Source organism: Monodon monoceros, unplaced genomic scaffold (genome assembly GCF_005190385.1).
Source record: "Monodon monoceros isolate NGI ecotype Baffin Bay Population unplaced genomic scaffold, NGI_Narwhal_1 Super_Scaffold_9, whole genome shotgun sequence".
Taxonomy (NCBI): domain Eukaryota; kingdom Metazoa; phylum Chordata; class Mammalia; order Artiodactyla; family Monodontidae; genus Monodon; species Monodon monoceros.
The window spans coordinates 12,942,107-12,953,651 of NW_021703786.1; the positions used below are offsets into that span (position 1 = coordinate 12,942,107).

Here is an 11,545-nt window from a genome sequence, read left to right on the forward strand (position 1 = left end):
GTTCCCATTTGACAAGTAAGGAAATGGAGGCACAGTCATAGAGAGGTTAAGTAATTTACTCAAGGTCAGGGAGCATAACCACTTATTACTAAGTGATTATTATTAAGTGCAAACCTTAGAGCAGTTTTGAATGCTGTCGGTCTGACTCCTAAGTAGATGCTCTTGTCCACTCTGCCTGTAACAGGTACAGTAGGACTGCCTCCCTCCAAAAAAACAAAGCAGCTCCTTTCCCCACCCCCACCTTAGGAAGGAGACCGGCACTGTGTCCTCCTCCACCAACTTTGGTGTTTCTGGCCTATGGAAGGCCATTCTACCCCAGGCCTTTGGCCTGCTGCCTTCAGAGCCAGACCCTGAGCACGGAAGACACATCACTGCCCAGTGGTTGGAGAGCATTGAGTAGAAGAGAAGTGAGGGTCACCATGGTGGCCCTCAGAATGAGGTACCAGGCCCTGCTCCTCCCCTTGGTTTCTCAGACCCCACACAAGCCCCCCAGGAGGGATCATGGCTGAAATTGAGTTTCTTGCCAGTCCTGGTGAAAAGACGAGATGAGTAAGAGCCAGATGTAAGGTGATTCAGTAAAACAAAGGATCGTGGGGGCTCTTGGATCCGGCTTGCCTGCCCCACTGAGCTCTGAGCTCCTGGAGGCTGCGGGCTTAGCAACTCTTGAATCCCTCCCAGAGGAGCCTAGCACTCTGTCCACAGCAGCCAGTCAGTATTTGTGAATTAAATCTGGGGCCCAGGGTGCGAGCTCAGAGCTGTGGAGCCAGATCCCCTGACTCTGAATCGCAGCCCCACTCTGCTAGCTTTGTGACTTTGAGCATGGCATTTAGCCTCTCTGAACCTCACCTATAAAGAGGGAGCAGGGCCAAGGGCTTTGCACTTGATCTAACGCTCTGCTGCTCCCGTTTTGACATTCTTAACCCAATTTTGAACAAGGGGCCCCCACGTTTGCATTTTGCACAAATCATGTAGCCATTCCTCAGTGGGAGTAATATTATCTACCTCAGAACACTGATGCAAGGATTAAATGAAATAATCTGTCTGAAGTGCTTAGCACATAACGAGTGCGCAAGGGAACAATTGTCTATTGTCCCTTGCTATTAGAGCATGCCCCGCGCCGATGTGTGATAAATGGTTGAATGAATGAGAGTCTGGGGAGCATGTGGAAGCGAAGGTGCCAGGCTGAGGGTGCTGTACAGGAAGTGGGAGCATTTTTGTGCCCCACATTGTGGAGCAGTCGTTCCCACGGCAGCCGGTGATTCGTGCTGTGGTCCGGGCCTGGCCGCCACGCCCGGCAAAAAGTCCACTTGGTGAGACCTGAGGACGTGGGTTCCAGTCTTTGTTACGAGGCGTGGTCTCGGCCCCAGTGACGTCGTCAGTAGGATGCGGAGGCCAGCGAGCAGCATCTGCGCCGGCCTCGGGGCGGAGTCTCAGCCTGCCTTCCTTCCCGGGGTGGGTCCTGGCGTGGCAGCCCCGCGCCCGCTTACGTCAGGGGGCGTGGCCCAGCGCCGTCCACGTGGGGCGGGGCCTCACGCGCACGCGCCGGCCCGCCGGAGGCGGGGGCGTTGCTCAGAGGAAAGGGTTGGTGCTGGCCTGCGGGGGTTGGTTGAGCAGCCCGGCGGAGCCTGAGATGGGCAGCAGAGGCTGCGGCAGGCTCCCAGGGGACGGCGGCGTGAAGGCGCGGGCTTGGGGGAAGACGCTGACCGAGGCGGGGAGGGTCACGCTGGCCGGCACGCTGCTAAGCGGGAGAGGCAGGGAGGAGCTGTAGGTCATGGAGCCGCCGACCGGCCCACCGGCCGCCAGGCCCAGCGCTGGCGACCCGGTGCGCATCTGGTTCAGGGTCGGCCTGACCTGGTCGCCCCCGCCGAACGGGTTGGTGGGGGATGGAGTGCTGAAACCTGCGGAACGAGATTGGGTTGGGGGACTTGGAGCGGGCCAGGGGCACATAGCCCTAAGTGGGGAAGGGGCAAGGTGGCCAGATCTGGGGTCTTAGAAATAGGGAAGAGCTAAGATTTTAGGGCAGGGTCTGGGCTGTAAAGGAAGAGACGGAGAGAGAGCAGGGGACCCCAGTGTTGAGACCCAGCAGGGACGAGGGGGTGTCCTACCTGTTAGGAAGGGGTTCCGGGTCTTTGCAGCCTGGGGCGCCTTGACTAATGAGTCAAGGTTAACCAAGGAGGAGGCCGAGGGGCCCAGGAAGGACTCAGGAGTCCGGCGCGCTGGGGTGTCCTTGCTGGACTGGGTTAGTGCTTCCCCCAGCACATCCAGGTCAAAGGCATCTGGCTCCTTTGTGCCATTTTGCTTGGAACTGGGGTCGGGGTCTCCAAACAGGTCCAGCTCTGGAATAGAAATGATAAAGCTCACTGGTAGGGAGAGTGTGTGGTCTCTCTGAGAGGAAGAAGGCAGAGGCCAGCTCGGGGTGGGCCCCTCCTTCCCCAGAGCTGCACATTCCCTGACTCCTGCTTACCCACAGGACTGGTGGGCTTCCCGGAGGGCAGGGCCTGGGCACACTCTAGCCCCTCCTTGGTCTCTGTGGATACTGGAGGCTTGGCAAATGGGTCAAAGGTCGAGGCACCATCCAGCACTAGCCAAGGAGGAAAAGGGAGATGAGATGGGTTGGCAGAAGGGCAGGCACTGGGCTGATCCCTTTCCAGGCAAGCTGCCCTCTTAACACAGGATCTCTTGCCCCTTGGCACTGGAGATAAGGGGACCCAGCATCCCCTCAGCCACACCCCCTGGCCCTCCACTTACCAGGTGCGTTGGAGGTCTCCACCAACGCCCCCCAGGGGTCGGCCCCAGTGTTGAGGAGTTTGTGGCGGGGGGAGTTCTGTGCCCAGGAGTCTGTGGAGGGTGGTCCAGCAGGCGGCACTGGGGTCCGGCCCCAGGGCTCAGAGGAGGAGAACATAGGGGGCAAGTTCCAGGGTTGGCTCTGGGACAGGATGCTTCCTGAGCGGACTGGAGACCAGGGGTCTGCCGAAGGCCCCCAGGACGAGCCACTGGGCTCTGTGCTGGGCCTGAGACCTGAAATGGGGACAGCACAGATGTGACCCCAGGCTCACTCAAACCCCCAGTCCAGGGCCTTCCCAGTTACCCAGAGCAATTTGAGAGGCCAAGGGACTCATTTCCCAGATGCGATGCTGACTCAGGACTACCCAGCAAGCTGGAGCCCATATTCAGCAAGTTATTCCAGGATTCTGGATCCCCAGGGCATAGGCAGCTCAGGCCACGTTCCCAGTCAGGGACAGGCTGGGCCAGGAAACCCAGGGTGACCAGAAGCAACAAGAGAACGTTTCTGAGTTTCCCATGAGCTGAGTTCCTCGGATGTGCCCCCTCCCTCACTACAACCCCAAGACACAGAGGAAACTGAGGCTCAGAGAGGTGCAGTGCTTGCCCAGTGGCCCTCACCTGTGGGAAGGGGATGCCAGCAAGTGGCTGGGAAGGAAGGGGCTCTCTGGGGCCAGCCTGGGAGCCCCTTGCAGCCCTGCATGCCCACCTGGGATGTCCCATGGGTCCGCAGAACAGTGTGTGGAGGGCAGGGCCGGGGCTGGTGCGAAGATATCCACCAAGTCCAGGATGGAGGACTGCTGGGGGCAGAGGCAGCCATGCTCAGGAGAGGGTGGGACCTGGAGGAAGGGCGGGCCCTGACCTGTCATCCTCACTCCAGCTCATTCTCTCCTTTATTCATTCCACAAACATCTATTAATGGTCCCTCGCCTCTGCACAGTGCTTTCCAGTTATGTTTCCTCATCTGTTTAGTGTCTGATCCTCATAACAACCTGTGCTGTGGGTAGGGAAGATGGTGGGGTGCCCATTTTACAGATGTGCCAGCTGGAGCCCAGAGAGGGGAATCAAACTGCACAAAGCCACATAACCAGGGAGAGGCAGAGCTGGGATAGGAGGCCCGACCCCTTCCTCAGCTGTCCTGCCCCTCAGCCCATCAGTGGTAAGAGACATTTTATGATGAGCCTACTTCTATAAGTCAGTGTCCAAGGAAAATTGGCCACAATGAGCATTGGCAGAAAGGGTACAGAGACACCCCAGGGATAGCACGGACAGCTTTGGAAGGTCGCCTTGCTACCAACAGCTACCCACTCCTCCCTCTTGGAAAGTGTGTGTATGAGCCCAAGATGTTTTCAGCACCATATGCCTGAGGCCACCCCCAGTCTTGACCCACAGTATCATATGATCCTAGAATGTCAGAGCCAGAACTGTCCAACAAGCCCACTGTACGGAGGAGGAAACTGAGGCCAAGACAGTGACAGTGCGGCCAAGTCATTAAGTGGCAGCAAATCCAGGAACCTCAGATCAGGATTCTTTGCATCCCACTTTGCCACCAGTTCAGTCATCAGCCCATGCATGACGGGACTTGGGTCTGCTAAACCCCCTCCACCCCTATTTTCATTGAATTAACACTACGCAGTGCTCACTAGATACCAAGCACTGTTCCACACTCTTTACAGGTATTTAACGCAACTCATTTCCCAGGCTCTGCCAGCCCACGGCCCCCAGTCCCTCTACCTGGGTGGTTTTCAGCTTCTCCTCCTCTCTCTCTTCTCTTTCGGGTTCTCTGTCCCGACGACGGTGGGGTCCGGCCCCAGCACCATTCGCCACAGGGGAGTCATCTCCCCGCCAGGACCTCACCTCCTGCAGAAGGAAAGCGTGAGCAGCCCAGGCTGGACTTGAGGGGACCTTGGCTGGAGTCAAGAGTGTAGGGTGGGAGGCGCCGAGAGGTCAGGGGCAGCAGGACCACCACGGGGAGGGGGAAGAGCCTAGTCAGTGCCCGCGTAGCACCTCCAGCAGCGGCAGCAGCAGCACAGGAGGCCCGGCCCACTACCTTCCGCTCCTGCCGGCTCAGGCGCAGAGCCAGCCGCAGCTGCAGGTCCTCGTCCCTGCGGGAGGCTGGGGGGACCGGCTGCGAGGGAGGGAGAGAGGGGTGAACTTGGCCCAGTGTTCCCACTCCTGGGCCGAAGGGCAGCATCGCCCTGTGCCGGTAAGGGCAGTGGAGAGAGGTATGCCCACCCTGAGTGGGTGTGGGCAGCCTGCCCCCAGACAGCAGTATGGGTGTGGTCTTCTCCCTGCCCGGATCTGGATCTGAGATGCAGTTTAAAAATCAGGAAGATTCATCCTTCTTTTCTGGGTCCCCTGAGTGCTCTCCAAGCCCTGCTGTGCGAGGCCAGCTGTGTCCTGCCAGGTCTGCCTGGATCCACAGAGGCGATGGCAGAGAGGAGGCTATCAGGGAGGCTGTCCCTGCCCCCCATAAGGACAGCTGATGGGGGGGGGCAGCATATTTCTGTGTCTCCTAGGAAGGTGTCTGTCAGCACACTCACCCCTTCCCCTCCATGAGGCAAACGGTACTGCCAACCTACCACACACACACTACCCCTTCCAGGCCCAGCTGCAGAGGACTGGGGGTGGGGAGACAGACCCCAACCCCAGTAACCCAACCCAAGGCACACAGGTGCTGTGCTGTCCTTGGGAGCAGGACTAGGGCTTTGGGGACCAGAGTAGGGGAGCCTAAGAATCAAAGGTGTGGGGCATCCAGGCACCCATCCCTCCTCCAGTTCCCTCCGCCCCCCGGCTGCCCCAGGAGGCGCCTTACCTTCTCAGCCTCCTCGCGGCTCATGGCCAGGGCCAGCTGCAGCTGCAGCTCCTCTTCTCCTGACGTCTGGGGCCGGGCCTGCTCTAGGTCGGAGGTGTAGCGGGGAGATGAGGAGGAGGCTGCAACGACCAACCATCCGTCGTGGCTTCCGTAACCACATAGGTACCCATAGGCTCCCCTGCCCGCCTCTTGCCGGGAAGCTAAGGCTCAGACAGGGAAACTGAGGGGGCAGGGAACACCTGGCAGTCGCGGGCCCCAGAGGACCAGGCAGTGTGCCCGGCACTTTCTGTAAGGTTTCCATTCCACCCCGATAAAAGAGCCCAATCCCTCCTTTACAGACTCGCAACAGCTCTGAGGGGTGCCTGGCTAGGGTCCTGCAGCAAGTCTTGAACCCAGGTCCCCTGACTCAAGTTCCTGGACTCTTACAGCTGCGCCCCATCCAGCTTGGGGTCAAGTGCAGTGGGAGGGGGAGAGGTTCCAGTCACGGTCACAGCTCTCCAGGCTCTCAGCCTACTGTCAAGGAGGGCCATCCTGAGTGCCCCCCAGATCAGGAAAGTGCCTCCGTTCGAGAGTAGGAGAGTTGAGAATGCTCTACAGCCGCCCCCATTTTCAAGGGCAGTGCCCTCGAGCGGGGGGACCAAGGAGGATACCGCTCAGCACCACGTGCTGTGTGTCTGTGCACAGCGCCGAGGCCTCATTTAATTCTCAAACTGAACAACTGAGGCAAACAAAATTATCCCTACTTTACAGACGAGGAAACTGAGGCCCAGAGAGCTGGTAGTCTAGATCACATGGCTTGGAAGGGGCAGAATAAGGACTGCCACTCCAGAGCCTATGCTTCCGCAACCACGCCCCTACCAGACAGCGAATTAACGATAACAAACCTATAGTAACATCATTGTCCGCACTGACTTGTCGGGCACCTACTATGTGCGGGCCTTGGGCCTCGCATGTCAACCTCTTTATCTCACGGAATCCTCACACATCCCTCTGAGGTGGGGACTCTTATCCACAGCCGGGGTCACAGAGCCAGGGTCAGAACTCGGGCTGCCCCTCTGTCCCCAGCCACGCCCCGGGTTCACTCACAGTTGTAGGAGGACGGGGAACCGCGGGCACGGCTGAAGCCCAGCTGCCCGCTGCCGATGCCCGTGCCCTCCAACGCCATGCGCTCCTTGGTCTTGAGGGCGTGGGTTCGCTCCTGCCGGAGGCGCTCCTCGTCCTTGAGCAGGGCCATCACCTGCTTGACCTTCTCGCGCACGTTGACACCCTGGTCCTTGCCATCGCGGTCGATGTACTGGAAGTCCTTGAGCGTCTGGATGGTGTAGAGGTTCTCCCGGCACTGGTGGGCCACCCGCTCGGAGCCTGTCTTGAGCAGGTAGTCCAGCAGCGTCAGCGCCTTGTACACGTGCCGCCAGTTCTTGCCGCTGTCATTGAGCCGCCGCCACAGCATGCCCATGACCTCGGCAAAGGCCACCGTGTTGAAGGTCAGATCGGCAATCTCCGACATGAGTGAGCTGGGCGGACCCCACGGGTCATTGCTAGTGGCCTCGCGCACCTTGATCTCCGCTTCCGAGTAGTTGTGCACGATGTTCTTCACCTGGCGCCGCAGCGCTGATGTCGTCATGGCTGGGGACTTGGAGATGGGCGGCCCCCGCCCCAGCCGGAGGTGGAGGGCCGAGGAGGGCCACCGTCGTCGTCGAGAGGTCACGGTCTCTGAGGGTGGGCCGCCGTGCTCTCAGCAGGGCGGCTGTGTCCTTGGCTTCCACATGGGTCTGAGGAAGAGAGGGCCTGGAACTTAGGAGCAATGGGCCACCTTGCTGGCCACTCAGCCAGCGACTAAAGCCCTGGCCAGGGTGTCCCTGCTGCCAGGAACAGCCTGCGGCAGGCACTCATTTTTATTTTTTTTATTTTACTTATTATTCAGGAGGTACTTCTAACTTTGCATGCTCATTAATCTTTACAATCACACCTACAAAGACATTATTATTATTACCTCCATTCGAAGATGGGGAAGTTTGAGAGAAAGATTAAATGACTTGTCCAAGATCACAGAGCTGGTGAATGCGGAACCAGGATTAACCCAGGTAGACATGCTCCACAGTTTTTGCTCTTAGTTTAGGGACACGAAAGTTACCCCCCAGGAATGACTACTTGTCTTGCTTCTACTTCACTACCTGTTTCTGCTGGGATCTGCCTTAAGACCTATCCTTTCCAACTTCTCCATCCTCACTTTGCCCTCTTCTTATACTGTTAATTTTTTTTTTTTTTTTTTTTTTAGGTACGCCGGCCTCTCACTGCTGTGGCCTCTCCTGTTGCGGAGCACAGGCTCCGGACGCGCAGGCTCAGCGGCCATGGCTTATGGGCCCAGCCGCCCCGCGGCATGTGGGATCCTCCCGGACCGGGGCACGAACCCGTGTCCCCTGCATCGGCAGGCGGACTCTCAACCACTGTGCCACCAGGGAAGCCCTATACTGTTAATTTTTGTAGCTTGATCCATTCAACACCAATTCCCTGGGGACTTCTCTGAGCCAGGCTCTATGGCAAGCATAGAGTACAAGCCTTGGCCCACACACATCCACTTGAGAGGGTACAGGCAGTCACAGTCCAGCATGGGAGTGTAGAGGAGCACAGGAGTACCCAAGCTAGGAAAATCAGGAGAGCCTTCCCAGAGGAGGTGATGGCTGAGCTGATCCGAGATTCGAAGTGAAGAGTGAGGAGGAGTGAGGCAGCAAGGCAAGGAAGGAACATCTGGGGGAGGCTGCCTCCCAAAGAGGACCCATTGTACACACCAGAGCACTGAGGCCAGAGAGGGGTATGGCGTGCCCATAGTCACACAGCATGTAGGTGGCAGAGCTGGGACTAACACCTAGGTGTCCAGAATACGAATCCAATTAATTCATCTGATTGCTTTATTGCCTCAGTCCCACCTTCTCAGCCAGAATGAAAACTCCCTGAGGGCAAGGCCAGCCTGGGCTCCCCAAACCCCCAAGGCCCTGGGCACGTGGTAGACCTCTGATCTCCCAGCTGAGGGAAGATTAGAGCCAGCCCACAGCCTCAGGACCAGGCCATCCGCTAAAAGCACACCGAGGCCCAAGACAGAGAAAGATTCTCCCAGGGCCCTTCCAGAAACCAAAACCCGAATCCCCCTGCCACCACCATTCCTCTGATGTGGAGACACACACACACACACACACACACACACACACACACACACACCCCACACTCGCTGGACCTGGCCTCCACCCAAACCCCCCACCAACAGCAACCATGGAGACTGCACCTCTCAGCTCTACCCTAGGACTCAGCAGGAGTCAGAAAGAGCCTGTCGGCCCCTGCCCCCCATCTCAACTCTCCCTCCAGCCAGCCCTGCTAACCTGGGCTCAGTTCAAAGCCTTGGCAGTTTTCATCAGGGCCCGCGTGCCTGGGAGAGCTTGGACCCAGAGGGTAGGACGTTGTGGGGGCACAGACGGGATGGAGAGTGCTGGCTGAAAGCGGGCTTACCTTCTCTTTGCTGCCTTTCTGTCCCGGCAGTGGCGGGCCTTCTGTGGGATGCCACAGCCAACACTTGTTTAACGCCTGCCCTCTCCCTCACTAGTGACTCAGACCTGTCTTTACCTCCCCAGCCTGTGGGCTGGCGGGTGGCAAGAGTCAAGATGAGAAATAATTGTGCCCTAGAGCCCACCGAGCGCAAGCCCCTCCCAGCACTGGTCACTGAAACCAGCAGAACTAGTCGGGCATCCTGACTCCACCAGGAGCCCTACCAGGGCCGCCCCGGCCCTCCTAACCGGCCTGGCGTAGCAGAAGGGGGCCCTCAGTGTGGGCCCTGAGGCTCTGCCTGAACTTTCTCCTGGAAGGTGGGAATGGAGGAGGCTTCTCCACACGCCTCTGCCTGAGCTGAGGGAAGGGAGGGGTCAGAGACACCGGGAGGCCCCGCCCCCACTGAAGTGTAAGGGGACCAGGTAGGGAGGAAGAGAGGGCAGGGTGAGGCCAAGGGAGCATCGAGGGGAGGGAGAAGGAGAGGAAGGAACGCGGGAGGGGGTGGCCGGGAGAGCTGCCAGCGGTGTTACAAGCAAAGGGTTTTATCGAACACAATATGCCCAGAAATAAAAGGGAGTGAAACAGAAACCCAGCAGCCGATAAGGCAGCAGTGGCAGCGGCGGCAGCCGGGCAGCCGGGTATGGAATTACTGCAGTGACCTTGAGCCAGACCCTGTCAGGTGGAGGGAAGGACACTGAGAAGGCCAGGCCGAGAGGCCAATTCAGAGATGGGGAGAGGGTGGGGGAGGCGGGAGGCAGGAGGGTACGGGCTGGGGGATGGGAGAAGGGCCAGCAGGGGGCGGGGCAGGCCATGGCGGCAAGAGCATCCGCTCTCTCCTATGCTTGGGGTACCAAGAAGAGCTTTACAAGGGACAGGAGCCTGCTCTTCTCAGGGCCCACAGCGCTGGCGGATCTGTCAGGACTAAGGCAGCAGATGGCATTCCCAGAGTGGGGATTCAGGGAGACGGGAGGAACCCAGATATGTTGAGTCACGTGCATGCGTTTACCCAGAGACTGTGTGCCCCCATGGGCCCGCACCCCTTCCCATCCTCTGCTAAGGCGGATCTAGTGCCAGGCCCTTCCCCCCATCAGGTCCAGCTTGGGCAGTGGGGGGAGTGGCAGTGCGCTAACTCTTGCTGCAGGAGGGACAAGAGGAGTGAGCCCTAGCTCTAAGCTTAAGTCAGCCCAAAGGCAGATGTGTCTTGGGGGCACTGGAGTTGGGTGGGGGCTGTCCTGAGGCTACAGGAGCAACAGGGGCTGAGGAGGAGTGGGCAGGAGTCTGTGCGGAATGCCACCAAAGATGCTAGTCCCAGGATGGGGAGCGAGCCCTAGGAGGCCCCCTTCTTGGGGGCTGTAGGGAGGGAGGGGCGGCAGGCAAGATGCCTCCAGGTTCCTCTGTGACCCTGCCCTCCTCGCCCTTCTCCCGGGGACCTGGAAGGGAGACTAAGCCCCAAGCCTTTCATGCCAGGCACCACAGCTGATGACGGGAGCTTACCTCCAGTGCAGGCTCCCTTGGCCCCAGCCCCGGGACCACGAGCAGCCTCTGCAGTGACCCTCCGACCTGCGCAGCAGGGGGATGGCACAGCTTCGGGAGTATCCCCAGAGCCATCCACCACGGACCCTCGTCCTGGAGACCAACCCTCTCCCAGGAGGCACAGACCCCTCGGAAGGGCGGCTCAGGGTCCCCAGAATGGGCAGCTGCTCTGCCTCCTGCCTGCTTGTCTTCTGGACGCCAGACAGCACTCAGGAGGAAAGTTGCTCGGCTGGCCAGGCAGGTCTGCCTCAGCAGTAACAGGACACAGGAGGAAGTGCAGGGCACGTTAACCCCTTCCTGCTGGCCAGGCAGGCAGCACCTTCAGAGGTGGGAGGCCTGCCTGCTGGCTGTCCCCAGGAGGTGCAGCTCTGGAGCCAGTGCTGGTGACCCACTCCTACTCTGCGGTGAGTTAACCCTTCCTCTGCCTCCTCAGGGGAAATGAAGGGTGGGGAGGGGAGGCTCCAACACTCACCCCACCCCTATATTCCTCCTCTGGGCCAAGACCACCATTCCCTGGGGCTGGCCCTTTGGTGGAGTACTGCCTTGTGTGGGTTTCCATCTGGTCCCCTCGGCAACCCTGAAGGGTGCATCAGGACTTCAGGCACAGCGCCCTCTCTGCGTCTCTGACACGGGATCAGATTGGAGTGCCCTGCTCTCCCCAAACCTCCTCCCATGTCTCAACTGGAGGATGCTTGAGGCCCGTGAGGTCCTTATCAGAAGCACCAAATGCAAAACCAAGTGGGTAGGAGACTGTAGCCACTCTTCAGGTCTCCCCCTCTCCCTTCTGCTGCATCGCATTTAAGGCCCATAAGCCCACCGTTAGCAAAGTTGTTCTTCAAACTCTGGGAGCCTGGGGCCCACTCTGTACAGGCAGCCTGG

General features: G+C 59.1%; 1 protein-coding gene across 4 annotated transcripts; it reads right to left on the bottom strand.

Annotated features, from left to right (window-relative positions):
* Positions 1-54: 54 nt before the first annotated feature.
* EPN3 (epsin 3) lies at positions 55-10,862 on the bottom strand. 4 transcript variants are annotated; one of them, XM_029213326.1, is made up of 10 exons: positions 10,628-10,862; positions 6,683-7,368; positions 5,597-5,715; positions 4,829-4,909; positions 4,516-4,641; positions 3,491-3,578; positions 2,749-3,018; positions 2,465-2,581; positions 2,106-2,336; positions 55-1,898 (listed from the first exon to the last, which is right to left on the bottom strand). In XM_029213326.1, the coding sequence occupies exons 2-10, from the start codon at positions 7,218-7,220 to the stop codon at positions 1,570-1,572; spliced, it is 1,899 nt and encodes a 632-aa protein (XP_029069159.1). In that variant the 5' UTR covers positions 7,221-7,368; positions 10,628-10,862; the 3' UTR covers positions 55-1,569. The 4 variants fall into 4 exon arrangements, with proteins under 4 accessions (XP_029069159.1, XP_029069157.1, XP_029069156.1 ...); XM_029213324.1 differs by lacking the exon at positions 4,829-4,909 and having other exon boundaries at positions 3,491-3,581; XM_029213323.1 differs by lacking the exon at positions 4,829-4,909 and having other exon boundaries at positions 3,491-3,620.
* Between the last annotated feature and the right edge of the window lie 683 nt (positions 10,863-11,545).

Excerpts from the sequence above, each read along its gene's own strand:
- EPN3 (XM_029213326.1), bottom strand. The coding sequence starts at position 7,220 with ATGACGACATCAGCGCTGCGGCGCCAGGTGAAGAACATCGTGCACAAC. Across the intron at positions 2,582-2,748 it reads GGAGACCTCCAACGCACCTG|TGCTGGATGGTGCCTCGACC; the intron begins GTAAGTGGAGGG and ends CTCCTTGGCTAG. Across the intron at positions 1,899-2,105 it reads CCGGAACCCCTTCCTAACAG|GTTTCAGCACTCCATCCCCC; the intron begins GTAGGACACCCC and ends CTCGTTCCGCAG.